General features: G+C 44.4%; 1 protein-coding gene across 1 annotated transcript; it reads left to right on the forward strand.

Annotated features, from left to right (window-relative positions):
* The first annotated feature begins 137 nt into the window (after positions 1-137).
* On the forward strand, positions 138-17,713 carry LOC125522946 (transcription initiation factor TFIID subunit 1). Its single transcript, XM_087532216.1, has 21 exons — positions 138-434; positions 549-661; positions 1,690-1,752; positions 1,840-1,882; positions 2,063-2,302; positions 2,712-2,833; positions 3,284-3,452; positions 3,804-4,827; positions 5,480-5,682; positions 5,782-6,019; positions 6,270-6,606; positions 6,869-7,075; positions 7,194-7,286; positions 8,034-8,240; positions 12,244-12,447; positions 12,839-13,322; positions 13,401-13,522; positions 13,633-13,752; positions 15,330-15,383; positions 15,462-16,403; positions 16,949-17,713. Exons 1-21 carry the CDS (start codon positions 383-385, stop codon positions 17,300-17,302), a joined length of 5,391 nt encoding a protein of 1,796 aa, XP_087388342.1. The 5' UTR covers positions 138-382; the 3' UTR covers positions 17,303-17,713.
* Positions 17,714-18,580: the final 867 nt, after the last annotated feature.

The raw sequence follows: 18,580 nt of genomic DNA on the forward strand, positions 1-18,580 counted from the left end.
ATAACACAGGCCAGCTTAATGGGCTCACTTAATCGGCGGTGGCCACCTTTACGGGCCTAGCCTCGCGCCAGCCCGGCCCGCTGGCTCCGGCACCCCCCACCCGCGCCGCCTCCGCACTGCGGCCCTCACTTGCCCCCATCCCCTTCTCCCTCTCCCCCGACCCCTCCTGCCCCGCCCCACCTCGCCGCCGCCGCCGCCGCCCCTCCTCGCCGCCGCGGCCCCTCCCAGATCCCGCCGCCGCAGAGCACGGAGCGTTGGTATCCTCTCCCCACGTAGCTGCCCCGGGGACCCCAGATCCGCGGCGTAGGCGCTGCTGGCGGTGCGCGCCTAGGGTTAGCGCCCCCACGCACGCGGCTGGTGCCGTCGCGGGGCGAAGGCGGCCATGAGCGACGGCGAGCGCCGCGACGAGGACGTCGCGACCACCAGCGCCGCAGGTGAGCCCGCCGCCCTCCCATTCCGGGGCTGATCGATCGGTGATTGACCGGGTGGTAGGTATCGAGCTGGTTTTATTCGCCTTATTATCTCTCGCTCATCTGCCATCTTTCCAGATGACGACGACGATGAGGACTACGAGGAGCCTGGCGGAGAGAACCATTTCCTGGGGTTCATGTTTGGCAACGTCGACGATGCCGGCGACCTGGACGCCGACTATCTCGACGAGGTGAATACCGTGCTCGCTGTCTATGCTAGCCTGCAGAAACTCCTGTTTCTGTTCTTTGTGCTTTTCTTTTTCCATCTGTCTGCATCTAGCAGACGATACACACCTATGCAGGTTTTAGTTGTGCAAGCAGTAGCGTCATATGTCTCCTGAATGATGCAAAAAGATCGATGCTTTTTTTACCCAGTGTGTGATATGGTTGTCGTGACGCGAATGCACAAGTTCTATCTTTTATATCTCTCCCCAATGGTGCTGATCCATTCCTGATAATTCGATACGCCTTAAATTTATGTTGGATAGAAATGCTTTAGTATTATCACTGAAGGAGTGGATAGACTTTACAAGGTCAAAGACTCTTGTTTTTCCTTGTTCTATTGGGTGAATGGAAATACTGTACTCTCTCCGTCCCATAATATAAGAGCGTTTTGGACACTAGACTAGTGTCAAAAACGCTCTTATAATATGGGACGGAGGGAGTATCTTTTATTGATGATGTCAAATATGAGCAGGAATAGTAGTTCCATCTTTCTGCAGATAGCCACTAGACAACTGTGTAGAGTTTTGAATTGAATCAAGTTCAGAAATTTAAAAAACAGCACAAGTTGGTTTGGATGTGGATAGGAGGATTGCCATCAAAATGGCGGTTAAAACCCGACGAATCCACTGATGGTTCCTCTCTCCATCTCCATCTTCGGCTTTTCCCTAGTAGGTCTTCACGATTTGACCAGAAGAAGTCAATTCTGTAACATGGACTTACCTCTGTTGTTTGCTTTTCGCTGGAACTTTTGACAACAGGAGTTTATTTAGTTTCTTTGTATTGTAATGATGCTTGTGCTCAGTAGCAACGGCAGGACTCAGCCATGACCCAGGCAGCCTATAGGCACTGTAGATGTAGCTTAAGTACTTTGCTAAAATCTACAAAGGAAATGGCCGCACGCCCCAATCAGTGGCCCGGTCTGCCTGGGGTCTGGCGCCACACTGCTTGTGCTTCATTTCTTACTACATCTGTTTTTTTTTTTTTGAGTTATCAGGATGCGAAGGAACATCTTTTTGCGCTAGCAGACAAGCTTGGTGCATCCCTGAAAGACATTGATGTATGGTATCCAATGATAATTACAATATTAATTTGATGAAAGCTTTTCTTGTTTTCTACACATTAATGCTGTGCTGTTTGCTTATAGCTGACTAAGTCTTCTCCAGCAACAGCCGATCCTTCTGAGCAAGGTAAGTGGCATCTCTGTAATTCCGTATAAGAATGAACCAATTTTAATGGGTTCTTCATCAAGTCCAATTTGTGAACTATTCATTATTCTGCCCTTTTCTGACAGCTTTGGTATCCTGTTTTCCATCTAATCATATATTTGTATGGAATAGTTGATGTATGATATTTGTTCTGTTCTGTAGATTATGATGAGAAAGCAGAGGATGCTGTTGACTATGAAGATATTGATGAACAATATGATGGACCTGAAGTTGAAGCAGCTACAGAGGAAGACCATTTGCTATCCAAGAAAGATTACTTCTCCTCAAACACAATGTTTGCTTCAGTCAGTAGTAAAGTTTCAGTGTTTGATGAGGAGAACTATGATGAGGATGAAGAACCACCCAATGATATCGAGTTACCTGGTGATAATGTTATACAAGGTTTGGCATATCTGTACGCATAATGTGCTTGTGTTTATTGTTAAGTTTTTTTGTTTGGTCTGGCGAGTGTTGCTCATAGTGGTTCATCTGATTATCTGAGAAAATCAGCAGTATTTTTATTTACGCAAGGCACCAACGTTATTGTTTTCATGAATGGTGTTCATTTTGAACTTCTGAAAACACCATACAACTTGTTTTTATGCATTTCTTATTACTCCGTGATTAGTTTATGGAGAATAGTTTGGAAGCAAAACAAGCCAATTTCATCTGTTGAAGTCAACACCCCTTGTAATTTATGTTTGAATATTTATGTCTATGCATTTCAGCTTTATATAGTTTGTATTTAATTCTATTTATATGGATATCATCTTGCTTTTGACGTAAGTCTCCTTTGCTTTTATCAATTTAGATGTCATTTCAGCCGAGCAGACGGAAATATCACCCTCTAATGATAATCCTGCCATCGGAAAGGTATCTAGCCCGTTGCCACAATCTCAGGAAACTATGGATGTTGAATATGAAGTTTGTCAGGTACACATTATTTATATTGGCTCACCCACTCAAATGAATTCTGAATCTCATGACACCTTTAGTTTGACTTATTGTTCATTCAGAATCTGGTTCACTTTCAATTAAGTACGTCTGAGTTAGGACCGAGGAATCTGGATGAGAGTCAAATTTACTTCATAGGTTGGGTCATGCTTATTTTTGGGGGAAATTAGCCAGGGGACACTATATAATCCTTTCATTGTTAAAAATCACTGGATCCTTTTTTTTAGACCAAAAAATCACTGGATCCTTGATGTCAAGTGGGACCTGGATCCACAAATAAGTGATACAGCAGTTCCATGAAAAAAAACATACATTTTCTCATGCCCTGTAGTTAATTTCCTCAACATATTTCTACTCATAAATCTGCATTTCCTTTGTGATGATGTATGTACCTGTCTCACTGGACTGCTTGTTTCTAACAATTGTCAGGAAGAAATTGACACTGAGGAAGATCAACTCGAGTCTAAATCTGCGACTACCCTCCCTGTTTTATGCATAGAGGATGGGAGTGTGATCTTGAAGTTCTCTGAAATTTTTGGTGCACAGGAGCCTGTAAGAAAGGCCAAGACAGATCAGCATAAGCGGCCAGTGAATAAAGGTATTCAACAGGCTTACTATAAGACACAAATCTAAGAAGATTGTTATGAACCCCTTGACAGTGTGGCATATATAGCTGGGTTGTGATTTGAGGCATATTAACCTGAAAGTAATGGTAACACATAATTATTTACTGTTTCTGCTTAGGCTCTATATTCTGAACATAAACAAATTTAGTTAGCACAGACCATGCGGAGGGTATATGCTCACTACTGCTTGTATGGTCTCCAATCTTAGATTATTTAATCTGTCCACCACCACCACCCCCCTCCCAAATCATATGCATGGAAAATATGACCAATTTAATAGGAATTAGTTTTAAAGGCCTTTCTCTGGTATTAATTGCTTCCAGAGCTCCGTATCACAAACATCAGTGACATTGTTGAGGATGACGAGGAAGTATTTCTAAGGAGTACTATTCAAGATGTCCCATCTTTGAAGCATATCAAGACAAATGAAGATTTTATCGAGAGTGACAGTGATGAGTTAATTTCTAGTGATACTTTTGGGTTTAAAGATTTGTGTCTTTCTGAACAACCAATGAAGGATGTACACAAAGAGTTCCCTACTGCTAAACAAACTCTAGTTTGTCCTGATGTTTATCCACTTGAGCATGAAGACTGGGAAAATGGTATCATTTGGGGCAATTCACCAGCAAGTGAAAGTCAGTCTTGTTTAAAAAGCTGTGTCATATCTGAAGAGAGCTCTGATGCTCACAGTGAAGATGAGGCTAAGGATTATGGTTATGTATCCGGGCGTTGTGATGTACAGGATAAAAATAATGGTTCTCCAGTAATAAGAGAGCCTTTTGGCTGTACAGAAATGCCTGCTTCAGCTAGTTATCATTCCCCTGAGAATAGTTACCCTCCATTGATAAAGGAGACTCCTCAAGAGAAGAATGACTTAGACCATGCGGAACCAAATAACATAAATGGAACAGTTAAAATCAATACGATGAAGTGTTTAAGCAACCTCTCTCTTCTGAACAAGGAACTGTTGGAAGGATCTTGGTTGGACAACGTAATTTGGGATCCCAGTGAGGATACTCCTAAGCCTAAGTTAATCTTGGATCTGAAAGATGACCAGATGCTTTTCGAGATTTTAGATGAGAAGAATGGGGATCACCTCCGCTCACATGCTCGTGCGATGATTGTTAGTCGGCCAATGAAGACTGCAACAGTGGAAAATGTTGGCCATAACAACCAAGCAATTACATTGGATGCCCAATTCAACATTTCCAATGACAAATTTTATTCCAACAGGAAGATGTCGCAACAAGCTAAATCTCATACTAAAAAGCGTTCTTCAATGGGCATAAAGGTGGTACATTCTGTTCCTGGTCAAAAATTGCAGACCATGAAGCCAAAGCTAAGCACGTATGAGTCTCTCATCCCTTGCCATAAAATTCCACATCTATTATTAGTTGATTACTTGTCTTGTTTTGGATTAATGAACTTGTATCTGATGAATCTTGCAATCTTTATATGCTTACTATGATAATTATTGTACATGGGGTGACATGTTTTAAAAAAAAAACTGGGTGTCAGATCATTTCAAATAATTCAACTGAAATGTGTGACATCTATTTGTCTCCAATTCTTCATCGTTAATGTATAGTCAAGTGAGCAACCAGCAGTTTTGTTGTCCTGTGGAAATATTTCTGTAACAATGGATTTGGGCACCATATGTATCTGTATGCATATATAATTATATAGTTTACCACTGTTTCATTGGACTTCTGGTTTCCGTAACTGGGCTTATTCTACCGAACTCTATTCTTGTCTGTATTTGTATAGCATATATATCTTACCAGTTTTGGGTAAATATTTCTGTAACAATGGATTCTATTTGTGAGGCTTGGCTCCTTATGATTCACATGTTTACACTCTTGTTCTTAGCTATATTTAGCAAGTGTACTTCTGGGGCTTTAGTTGTCAACTTATCATGTGTAGCTCATCTACTGAACTCTATTCTTGCCTGCTCTTTGCTGATTTCATCTCTAATAAGTTTTATCAACTTTCAATGCAGTAACGAAATTGCAAATTTCCATAGACCAAAAGCTAAGTGGTACCCCCATGAAAATAAACTTGCTGCTGAGTTGCAAGGAGCTGCTTGCAGTCATGGGTCAATGACTGTTATAGTAATGACGTTAGCAGGAAAAGGAGTGAAACTTCTCGTCAATGCAGAGGAAACTCCACTATCAGTAAAATCAAAAGCTTCCAAGAAATTAGGCTAGTCCTCAATCATTATCCTGCTCTATTCTGTTATTTTTCTTAGTTTAGAAAGCCATCAATAGTTATTTTATGATGCCTTAACTTTACTCCATGCAGAATTTAGACCATCTGAAAAGATCAAATTGTTTGGTTATGGAAAAGAACTCCAGGATGACATCTCCTTGGCCATGCAAAACGTGCGACCAAACTCTATTTTGCATGTTGTTCGCACTGAAGTACATCTATGGCCAAAAGCACAGAAGTTACCTGGAGAGGACAAGGCTCTACGTCCTCCTGGGGCATTCAGGAAAAAAGCTGACTTGTCTGTTAAGGATGGACATGTATTTTTGATGGAGTAAGTCCAATCATAATATTTCTCTTCATACCACACGTGTTGTAATTTTCACATATGCAAATTCTTGTATGTGAAAGTCATATTGAAACTTTTACTGCTATACTTTGGTCAAGTGGTGAATATGATGATACTATGAGCAAAAATTGCTATTGATCATCTAAATGGCCATATGCTGTGCTTGTTGTTTTGATCATGTATGTTTTTGTTCATTAGTTAATGTGCTGCCATGTTTTTATTGCTTTCGATGCAGATATTGTGAGGAAAGACCTTTACTGCTTGCAAATGCAGGAATGGGTGCTCGACTCTGTACTTACTACCAGAAAACTTCACCCACTGATCAGACAGCTATATCCCTGCGAAGCAACAATGACGGACTGGGTACAGTGCTTGCTATTGAGCCTGCTGATAAATCTCCTTTCCTGGGAGATGTACGTTCTGGGTCCCAGCAATCATGTCTTGAGACAAACATGTACAGAGCACCTGCATTTCCTCATAAATTGGCATCGACTGATTATCTTTTAGTTCGTTCGCCGAAAGGGATGCTTTCTGTACGCCGCATTGACAAGCTATATGCTGTTGGCCAACAAGTAAGCTCTTGTACTGAAATACTCTATTCTATATCTGCAGGATGTTCATAATATTGTCACTCCTTTTCTTTTAATTTTTGGAATTTTCACTTGGAAGGGAACTAGTTTCGGATTAGTTTGCTGGGGTTATTTATTTATTTGTTGTTCTGCAAGTGTGTAATGCTGGAAAATCTTCAACTAAGCATTGTTATATTTTATACTGCATCAAAAATACATGCTGTGGTATTCATCAATAAATGATAGATTTGTGCTCTCCTGGCAGGAACCACACATGGAAGTATTTTCACCAGGAACGAAAAATCTGCAGAATCATCTTTTGAATCGAATGCTCGTATACGTATATCGTGAATTCCGTCTTAGGGAGAGGCCTGGTGTTCTTTCTCAGATTCGAGCTGATGAAGTACCTATTCAGCATCCTCTGACAGAAGCTATTGTGAGAAAACGATTGAAGCATTGTGCAGACCTGAAGGTAGATATATCACCCATGTTATTATTACTTCTATAGTTGTACTGTAATCTCATTTGATTTTCCAGCCATGGACTTCTGTTTTACCATAATTAACGCTCGCATGCATTCATTTAAACAGAAAGGACCCAACGGACATTATTTCTGGACACAGAGACCTGACTTCCGGATTCCGTCAGAGGAGGAGCTTAGAAGATTGGTGTCACCAGAAAGTGTGAGTTTCTAAAAAATACCTTTGTCACTTGTGATAAGCAACTACTTGTTGATGAAAATTTTCAAAGACTCCTCTCGTAAAGAAATGTGTATGCTGGTCAGTCATAACACACATGATATATGAGAATAACCAGGTTGATCGGTCACTCAGTTCCTCCGTTCCAAAGCCCCAAACTCTCATGCGTGAATTAAAGTATAAAATCAAGGACAAATAGTAGAAAATTTGTACCGATTTTTTCTGTTTATTGGAATAATCAATTACTTAAATCACTCCCTCTTGACATCAATACAAGTGGTTGGAGTGGAAAAGCACAACTCTTGGTTTCGAAACAAGACCAACTGAAAAGCAGGCCTTATATTTTTAATTCTAGTATAAGAGATGACTGTCAGTTTCAGCACTCTTACTAATTTCAGAGTAATATCAATAAGTGGTGTGTAGTAAATTGCATTTTTCGAAGTAACTAGTAAGCTGTATTATAGGTTTCGTAGAGAGACTGGTAGTTCTAGGGAGTGCTTAAGAAGGAATGGATGGCCATGACTTGCTCAAGATTAGCGGCTAGGTTGATAATCAATTTTTCGCACATCTCAAGTTAATAAAGATCCTCACGAAACTGGCCATGATTTGTTTGTGGTAGTGTAACCACTAACCACCCTTGTTCTTTTGTAGTTTAATTTTCGCTTTGAAAGGGGGTCTTGTCTTGCTATTGAGTTTATGGTAACTGAAAGTCTGAAACTTCCAATTCTCCAGGTCTGCTGTCATGAGAGTATGCAAGCTGGTCTGCATCGTCTCAATCGTTTAGGAATCGAGAAGCTTACTCAACCTGTGGGACTTGCTTCTGCAATGAATCAGCTTCCCGATGAAGCAATTGAGCTCGCTGCTGCAGCACATATTGAGAGGGAGTTGCAAATCACTAGCTGGAACCTTACCAGCAATTTTGTTGCTTGTACCAACCAGGTACTTCACTATATATATTTTCAATTGATGCACTCATTTAACCAGAACAATTTATTTGCTTATTAAATGATAGCATGTGGGCTAAAACCACGGTTGGTGCAAAGGACATAGTAATCTTTGATGTGTTCTAGAGAGACCATGGATAATCTTCATCTATCATTTGTTGCTGAATATATATTGAGAGAATATGGACACCGCTTTACCAAATACTATTCTAAGATGGAAATGACAGGCTAGTAAGTGACCAAGTACATGAATATCTAGTGCATGTGCACCTCACCTCGGTTGACCTATCTGTAAGTGTATAAAAAAACCCAAACTCAATGTAGCATGGGAAACAAAGATGACAAATCCAGTGCTGCCAGTGAAAATGAGCCGAGCACACCCAATTTTGTTTTGTGTGTTGGGTTTGGAATCTTCCAGCGATTGACAGGCAACAAGTTGTGCCGCTAGCTAGCTTGTGCATGGATATGGGTTGCAGACGACGAGGGATTGAGGTCTAAGGACACATGCAGTAAGGCAAGAACGCACTGCATGGTGGTACTGATATGGCGTCTTTATTTTCTTTGTAACCATGCAATTCTCGTCATGAAGATCATCGTGCATGTCCAAGGCGATCAAACCTGACTTTGATACCTGTTGTGTACCTCCGGCCAGCAGGGCCGACGTCATCCCACTCACCGTGCTCCATAATGCCAACTATGTTTCTAGGATCTATGTGTTCTGCCGGCTGGCGCCGCCCAACGCCATCGTCGAGGCAGTGCTGACGAGGGTGCCAGTCGAATCGCCGTGGACGTTGCCAGCGGCAACCACACGATCGTGCTCACTGAGGCCGGCGCGGGGTTCATGGAGGTGATGGTTGATTATGTGTCCACTAAGAGGATCAACGAGCGGATCGCCTAGCGCCTTGCGCAAGCATTCAGGCCTCGCACATTCCAAATCACAATTTTGGTGTGATACATTGGTCAGGGGGGCGACGGGAGAGGCGGCGCCGCAAGACCTAGGACGCCGTGAGGCCCATGGCCGGCGCCGGCATGCATGGAGGCGGGGTAGGATCATCCGACAGTTCTCGGTGGTTGCCAGCATGTCGCGGGAAAGGGGCGCGGCGAGTAGTCCATCGTAGGCGCGCATCTCCGCTGTAGTGATTGTCTGAACAAGCCCGACGATGCCCAGCGTGCGCAGGATTTGCACCTGGGCGCGTAGCTCATCAGTGGGGGGGGGGGGGGGTGCCGAGGCGTTGGTGGCCTTGGTTCTCGCTGAACGGACATGGTGGTACAAGAAGTTGATGCCAGGGCGGCGCACTCGCTTGACGTGGTTTGGGAGGGTTGCGCAGAGGTTGCGGGTGGCTGCCATCAGAAACTCGCCAAGCGTCTAGGTTGGAGGCTGCGGGTTGCGCGAGTTGGGTTGACAAAGGATCACAGGTGGTGTGGTGAAATGGCTCGCGGGCCGGAAAGCACGCGAGGTGGTCGGGGGCAGCATGCTGTCGCACGGGCCCTGATGTGGCTCCGCGGGCCGTGAGACTGGGCCACGGGCTGAATTGGAGGTGCGGGCCTTGGGGTGGAATTGGCGGGAGAAGCAGCGGCAGGGGTGGGCCTTGGGGTGGAATTGGCGGGAGAAGCAGCGGCAGGGGTGGGTGTTGAACTCCAAGCACATCCACACTGCTGACAATCATCGGGTCCGCATTGTCGATGGGGGCCATCACAACAGCTGTTCCAGAGCGGCGATCCTCCTCGGGCGCGCCAAGCACAGGAGATGGCTGCGAATTAGGCACTTGGTTGGCATCACAGGTGCTTTGGCTGCCTGCAAAGCTGCTTTGTCCCCCTCCAGCATCTTGATCCCGACAGGACGTGGCTAGGGAACTAGGCTTGGGATCAGTGCCACTCGGCACGTGAGAGGGCGAGGAGGGTGCATGACTCTCGAGGCGGGCAGCGCTCAGGCAGTTGGTTGCCATGGCCAGTTCAACTTGACTGGTCTCGTGCGCGGAAGGTGACAACGGGTAGGGTACCACAGGGGGGTCCAAGCCAGGGCCGATCAGGGCATCAGCCAGAGGGCTAGCGCCAGCTGTTGCAAGCGGGTGGACGACTGGTCCAGGGGCATGCAAGGGCCTGACCACGGCCGTGGCAATGGTAGGAGTGGTGGGCCCAGAGGCGCCATGTAGAACCTTCTTTTTATGTTGGCGCTTGCGCCTTTTGGCAAAGCGACTATGGAGGCGGGACCCGCCTTGACCAGGCCACGAAGTCATCTGTCGCAGGGCAGACGGGGTGGGGGTGTGGCATGCCGACTGTCGTGAAGGGAGGCGTGACAGCAAGGTCTCAACGATTTCCAGGATGCCGCGGCAGGGGTGAGCTTGCACCATGGCCGCAACAAGAGGGTGAAGTTCGCGCCTTGGATCAAATGATCACCGGAGACGCGGTCCATGAGCTGGCGAAGATGAGCAAGAAGTCCTCGGGGTGGCGAAGGTGGATCGAGAAGTCGCCGGGCTAGAGCTCGAGGGTCTCATGAAGAAGAGCTTCCACTTCGCCAGCGGACATGCCGGTGATGGTGGTCACCAAGGCGCGCTAGCACCTCCTCTGTTTCCTCCATCTCGATAGAGCGGGAGATAATGACGCGCTCTGGAGCGGGCTCTTCAGCGGGTGTGGCCGCGCGGGAAGCAGGCGATAGCGGGAGAGCCAGGGAGTCCGCACGGCGGGACGCCTACCTTGGCTCATCGACCAACGCAGGACGCCCATGGGTGATGCGCGAAGGGAGAGGCTAAGGCGGCGCGCTGGGCCGCGCGGGAACGAGCGTGATTGGCGCGGCACTCTTGGCAGCCCTTGGCCTCATGGCCGGATAGGAGGCACCAATGGCAGCGGACTTGGTTGGTGCACTCCCGCACAGGATGGCCAGGGTCGAGGCAACGGGAGCACATACCGGCAGCCACTTCCGGGAAAGGAAGTTGATAGGGCGAATGGGGGGAGGCCACGCCAGAGCGATGGGGGCACCGGCGCTGATTCTTGTGTCATGACTGTTGGAAGCCGTCAGCGTCGATCTTTGTGGGCCCGCAGGCGCGGTGGGACTCAGAGCGCAGGCCAAGGCAGGCGGAGGCAGGGACACACGCGACGGGGGGGGGGGGGGGGGGCGCCATGCTCATGGGAGGAGGCAAGGGAGCTGCTCACCACGTCGCGATATGAGCGCGCACTGGAGCTCTCGTCGTCTGTCTCCAGCCAACGGTGCCCGCTGGGAATTCGTGCCAGAGGTCGACATGGGGAGGAGGAGGGAGGGCGGGCTACCGGCGAGGAGTTCGATGGCGGCGGGAGCTAGGTCAGGCTAGGAGCAGGGGCGGGCGCCCCACTTAAAGTCAAGCACTAACAGATCTCTAGAACTTGATAGAGGAGGCTGTGGGATGTATTCGGTATGTATGTTTTGAGATGCATTAAATTTGTGTATGCGCAGAGCCAGCCATTTCACATTACTTGATTTTGATGGTGTAAGATTCATCAAATTAGTGGCCAGTATCAGAGATTTTGATTCTAGGTATACAAGTTATTTTGTGTGCAAGCATATAGTCTTCCACTGCTGCATGTTATTCAGATTTGCCCACTAAAGCTGTTATGCTGAGCGGGTACAGTCATACCTAGTGGGTACAGGGTAGAGTTGAAAAGAGATGGTGAGGGCATAAAAAGGGAAATAAGGAGATGGGAGAGTGGGATGGAGGGATGGAGGGATCAGACTTCTCCCCTGTGACCTCGAGCGGTATACACCACAGCAACACCATGACAAACTCTATCCTTACAGATGGGTGTTCAGAGAGTTTTTCTTTTATGATCTGGGTGCTACAGATGAGTATTATATTTCTTGCCTGTACCAGTGGCAGCTCTAGTTAGATGGTTCATGTATGTATGTTTAAGTGCAAGTTTGTCTGCTCCTTCTTTTAATAAATGAAAGTATAGTACATTATTAGTGTTCCTTGTCTATTGCTGTGTGAATTCAACTGTTCTAATCTAATTTTCTTGGGTGTATGCAGGACAGAGAGAATATTGAAAGACTAGAAATTACTGGTGTTGGTGATCCATCTGGCCGTGGACTAGGATTTAGCTATGTGCGAGTAACTCCAAAAGCACCTGTCTCCAATTCATCTCATAAGAAAAAGTCAGCTGCAGCCAAAGGTACCACTGTTACTGGAACAGATGCTGACCTCCGCAGGTTAAGCATGGATGCCGCCCGAGAGGTACCATCAAACCCAATGATTTAGCAGCACTACACACACTAACATTGCCAGGGGGTCCAGACGTTAACATGATTTAGGATCGTGGAACATGTATCAGTGAGAACATAAATGTGCATTGGCAGCCTTTCAAAGGGTTATTTTATTGACTGGTTTATGAAGAAAGTTACATGTCGATCCCTGCAGAGAAAGGAATAATTACCTCCATACATTAACATAAGAAATATAGTTGGCCCAAAATGCCATTGGCTATGGCAGACAAGTGAGACGTACCTCTCTCATGTGATTGAACATAAATGAAAATCTGACCTATTTTTATATATGTGTCATGCCTTTTTTTTCTGTCTTTTTTACACTGATCACTAATGCTTGCCATTGATATTGTTGTAAATAGTTGCTTCTCAAATTCGGAGTTCCAGACGAGCAAATTGATAAATTAACAAGGTGGCATCGTATTGCTATGGTGAGGAAGCTTTCAAGTGAGCAAGCAGCGTCAGGAATTACAATTGATGAAATTCCAGTTAGCAAGTTTGCACGTGGACAAAGGATGTCTTTCATGCAGCTTCAACAGCAAACTAAAGAGAAATGTCAGGAAATTTGGGACAGACAAATTCAGTCGCTTTCTGCTATAGACGGTGATGACAATGGCAGTGATACAGAAGCCCATAGTGATTTGGACTCGTTTGCCGGGGATCTTGAGAACTTGCTGGATGCTGAAGAATTTGACGATGAAGATGTTGGTACTGCAGACCTGAGAAGCGATAAAGCAGACGGAATGAGAGGGCTCAAAATGAGAAGGTGCCCTACCCAAGCTCAGTTTAACGAGGAAATTCAAGATGATCAAGCAGAAGCTGCTCTAGTAAAAAAATTGCTCGAAGGTTGTTGATTGCTACTTCCATAACTTTGCTTTCCACATACCAAGTTAGTAATTTTGATTAACGGACTATTATGTGCAGAGAGTGGCAATGACCCGAAGAGGAAGAAACAACCTGTGGATACGACGAATCAGGGTGCCAATAAAACGAAGCAGTTTAAGGCATTGACGCCAAAGGAGAGCACGCCAAGAGGAGCGAAAGAGGTATCAGAAGCTCATCTGAAGTTCAAAATCTAGTCATGGTTGTTGCTGATTCATTTTTGCTGCCATACTAGCAGAAACGAGCTCTAATAGACTCATATGACTGCGTGCAGGTTGACAGTTCTTTTACTGAAGGTGGCTTATCCTCCAAACTGAAAACCAAGCTGGCAGTTGATGCAAACGATATCATTCTGGTTAAAAAGAAAAATGTTCAAGGAAAGGATGGTTTAAAGGTAAGTTTAGAGCATGATTGTTATTTATGAACTGGTATTATATCCCAGCTGGAGAGCATTGACTTTCACATGTGTAGTTCCTACTGAGATTTTGTGGCAAGTTGTATTTAAATGTACATTATTTTGTCTTCTGTTATTAGTTTTCCTTTTTTTTTGCCTCTTTGCATATTTGATTATTGATACTGTGCATGATCTCGCACACCAAGGAACTTGCACCGACAACATATGTTGTTGTAGTGGCTCTAATATGGTTGATATTGTCACTCTAGCATAACAGTCGACAATCCAGACTGCCAATTATACTGTGAAAACAGCAGCATGTTTTTTTTTTGCCAGAGTTTGTTGGTTTATAAATTGGGCTTGTTCCTAAACAAAATATAGAGCATGTTACAACTATTGGGGTCGATTTTGCACAGAGCACCTACTCTACTGGTTTGTTGCATAAAACACCACCTATTTGTGTAATCTATTGCAGCTAGCTCTAATCCAACGTTTGGCTCAGTTGACATGAATCCTGACGGGTGTGTACCGCTTGTAAGTGCACACCGGTTTGGTTGAAATTGTTAGTATGTGTTGGCTCATTCAAGTTTTTGGTTCAAAATTCGAATTTAAATTTAAATAAGATACAAAAGAATCCAGTTAGTAATACATGTACTCAGTACTGACCTGGAACTTTTTTAGCTCATTTGAACCACAGGTTTGCGGGATATTGGCAGATTTAGTTGGCCCATTAAAAAAATTGACCAGCTGATGTGGCCTTTTCCTTGCCACATGCACACTTACAAGCGGGACCGACCTACCAGGAATCTTGTCACCCAAGCCAAAACGATGGATTAGAACTAGCTGCAACAGATTACACCGATAGGTGGTGTCTTGTGCAACAAACCTGTAGAGTAGGTGTTCTGTGCAAAACGGACCCCAATAGTTGGTGGTTTCTGCAATTTTCTCACAAAATATATAACAAAATTTGGAATGAAATATGGTAAATTATTGAAAAGTTAGATATTTTGGGAAGCTTGTCTTCTTATTTTAGTCAATTACAAATTTGCTTCTTTTTCCAAATGTTTTTTAAAGACTCGAGGTACTTTTGATGCCTTTACATCATAAGCAAACTTCACAATGGATACCAAACCAATGTTTGAAATCCGGTTTACCTTTATTAACCTGGTCAATTTTTCAGAGCTATCCTATTTAGTACTGTAAATTCATCCACACACTAAGTAAATATTAATGGGTCTGGATCAGTTCATTTTGCTAGGCAGACAGGCAGTGACATCTAAAGGTGCAGTAAGTTTATACTGATGATGTTCTATTTACTAGACTGCACAATGACTAGCTGATGAGTTAGTGCGGTGCCATGTTTGTATTCTTGTGACTATTTAGTGACGGTAATACTGTTGTAGGGTTTTTTTTTTGGCTTCCAGATAGCTACTTAGACTAACCAAATTGAATTCTTGTGTCAAGGAACCTATGGTTCATGTTTTCAACTTATTGACTTGAAATAAGAGTCGCATTTATAGCAATGATCATATCTCCTCTTCTTTATTCTTATGTGGCTTGTCTTTTCTTATTTTAAGGAGAAGAGGCAGGGAGCAAGGGGGGACAGTCTTGTATGCGGAGCTTGCGGTCAGGTAAGGCATCATACTACATTCAGTTACTCACATGTTCTGAATTCCCTCCTGACTTTGTGTGTCAAATTGCTATTATAGCTTGGACATATGCGGACCAACAAATTGTGCCCCAAGTATGGGGAGGATCCAGAAACCTCGGAAATGGATGCGATTTCCTACAGACCTAATCCTCTTGATGTAGCAAGTCATGGTCAAACGAAGACACTGGGCAGGAGGTTGGTAGCCAAGGTTTCTTCTGATGTTCCTGAAACTGAAGGGCAAGAAAGCATTGAAAAGATCAAACCAGTAAAATTCAGATGTGGGGCACCTGAGAAGTCCTTGGAACGGAATATGTCAGTGGCAGGTTCTTTGGTTTCTGATAAACTTACAACGGATTCTACAGATTTGAGATCTACTGGAAAGGTTAGCAAGATTAAAATATACAGTAAGCCTAAGACTGAAGATTATCCTCCTGATACTCCTAAGCCATCAGTTGTGATACGGCCTCCTGCTGAAGTAGAGAAGGATGTACCTCGTAAGAAGGTCATCATCAAGCAGCCTAAAGGACATGTAGACCAGCTAAGAGCTATTGAAGTTAGGAGTGGTCAGGAGCCTAGAAAGATAAGGAAAATTGCTGAATTGTCAAGTTTTGAGAAGAACAGCAGAGATGATGATGGTTGGTATGCTGGAGAGCCCAGCCAGATGAATTCCTCACATGATAGGTTGGGTCGGGATGGTAACAGGAAAAGCAAAGAAGTAATGGGAGGTGATGAATCCTGGAGAGCGTTTAAAGAGCAGCGAGAGAGACAGGAACAGAGGCTAATTGAAGCTAGGATTTATAGCCGGGAGGAAGAGCTCCAGAAGGCAAAGAAGAAAAGCAAGAAAAAGAAAAAACATGATTTTCGAGATGCTGACATTCTTGATCACAGGCCATACAGAAATGACAGAAAGGTACCTGAAAGAGATCGAGCATCAAAAAGACGTACTCCAGCTGATATGACAGATTATGCTCCATCAGCGAAGCGACGCAGAGGAGGAGAGGTACTTGTTTTCACTCATGTTTTGTGAAATGTTCATTGTTTTAATGTTTGTCTACGACCATTTTACCGATTCCGCTTTATGAGTTACTTGTAGCCACACTTCAATTAATTACAGAAATATAAGGGATTACCAATAATTGTATGGAAGTCCTTGTGTTTTCTTCTTCTGGCAATTATTAATATCTTTCTCAACGAAACAGTCTCACTCAAATGTATGACCTCAACTCATTAACATGTTTATCTGTGAAGAGATGAAACCACAGTAGTATAGAAAATCACTTGGATCATCATACGTCATCTATTTTATTTTATATTCTCAATTTTCTCATTTTAATCATTGCCTTCAACATCGTACATCATTTAGTTTTTCAACCAGTTCCTAGTAGCATTCTCTACACACACCAGATAGGGATGCCACAGCTTGTTTGAAAGACCAAACAGAGCCAATTGATGTTTGTTTCTTTGCTAGACTAGGAATTTGAAATTTGAACTGAACTTGTTTTATCTGTTGAAAGGTGAACTGAACTTGTTTGCATCCTGATGCAGGTTGAGCTCTCCAACATATTGGAAAAGATAGTTGATCACTTGCGGAACCAGACTGCTATATCATTGCTGTTTCTTAAACCAGTGACAAAGAAAGTCGCTCCCGATTACTACGACGTAATCCAGCGCCCAATGGATCTGGGTACCATCAGGGACAAGGCGAGGAAGATGGAGTACAAAAACAGGTATGAATTCAGGAATGACGTGGCGCAGATAGCAGACAATGCGCACATGTACAACGAGACGCGGCATCCTCACATCCCTCCGCTGGCCGACGAGCTCCTGGAGTTGTGCGACAACCTTCTTGATGAAAGCGCGGACGTGCTCGACGACGCCGAGAGCGCAATGGAGAGCTAGCTAGCACAATAACAAAGATACGGCGATGGCCGTGTCCTAACATAGATTGCTGCACCTGCTGATCGGTAGCGAGGTTGGGGAGGAAAGCGCACCTGTACATGTGGTTTAGGTTCTGGCGATCGCATTGAGGCACATGTGATCCCAGTCCCAGCTGTTTTGCCTGGTTGTTGCTACCAGGCATCGGGAGTCGGAGTGTACACAAGCTCTAGGTTAGTCATTGAGTGCCCGCTGTAACTATTCGGCCTCCTGTTGTAAAAATGTAGCTGTGTAACTTTGTCAATATTCAGCTGTTGTAGTCGTGCATCCTGTGCGAATGATATTGGTCCAGATGGGTATAGATGCAACAAAGCAACTATTCTTTGGGGGTCCTCTGTTGCTAATTTTATTGGTATAAAGGTTGTTGAACTAGTATTAATTTGATCCAAACCCAAAATACATGTGCTCACTGAGGTTTGAATCAGTAGCAGTTGGTGAAGGTTATTTGTCTGATGGCAGGTTACACTGTACAACTACAAAATGTCCTAAGCCAAAGCATGTGGGATTGGGTTGTAGTACAAGTTGCTTTCCTGCCTGTTTGTGCTTTCAACATGATTTGAGGTGTTGAATGATGTGTTTACTTTCCTTCAAAAGAAAATGATGTACTTTGAGTGGAGACCTCCCCTCAGTGTCATTGCTTCTCCAGATAGAACATCGTATGCATCAACGATTTTTGAGTTTCTGGCAGCAATGAATCTCCGCTTGCTGTCTCTGATCACTGCACCAGCAGTACCCTGGAGATTGTCAGTACCCTGGAGATTGTCCTCATCGAATGAGGCATCAACATTTATACTTTGAAAAATTCCTGTAAAGGTGGAACCCAGTTTTCTTTCCTTGCCCTGGGGTGTGCACTTGAGGCCGCCATGAGGTTTGCGGCAAGTGCTCGTATAGCCACTGCAGACTGCTCCAGGGGCTGAGCGACACTGTCATCAGTAGGGTAAAACTAACATATCTCACGACGGTCTAAACCGAGCTCATGCTCCTCATTACAATGTTTCCTATGCTCCAACCATAGTACCAGCAAGTTACAACCAAGATCTTTGTTGATGGTCGAAGCCCAAACACGGGCGAGTGAGTAGGTTTCAACTATAGCAAAGTACCCAAAAGTATGTTGACCTTCCTAGAACCGTGAGCACACTTCCTGCATCAATGCATCTAGGCCCAGTTCAGACAAGCTTGCTCACAAGTAAGCTTACTCGTCATGCATACAATGTGCATTCCTACATCTACACTTATACAGGA

This window comes from Triticum urartu, chromosome 7A (genome assembly GCF_056163025.1).
Source record: "Triticum urartu cultivar PI428250 chromosome 7A, HENAU_Tu73, whole genome shotgun sequence".
Taxonomy (NCBI): domain Eukaryota; kingdom Viridiplantae; phylum Streptophyta; class Magnoliopsida; order Poales; family Poaceae; genus Triticum; species Triticum urartu.

What these genes read in the sequence shown, in the direction of transcription:
- LOC125522946 (XM_087532216.1), top strand. Translation starts at nt 383, where the DNA reads ATGAGCGACGGCGAGCGCCGCGACGAGGACGTCGCGACCACCAGCGCC. An exon ending in TAAGCGGCCAGTGAATAAAG is followed by an intron (nt 3,453 to 3,803) that starts GTATTCAACAGG and finishes AATTGCTTCCAG; the next exon opens with AGCTCCGTATCACAAACATC. An exon ending in GGACATGTATTTTTGATGGA is followed by an intron (nt 6,020 to 6,269) that starts GTAAGTCCAATC and finishes CTTTCGATGCAG; the next exon opens with ATATTGTGAGGAAAGACCTT.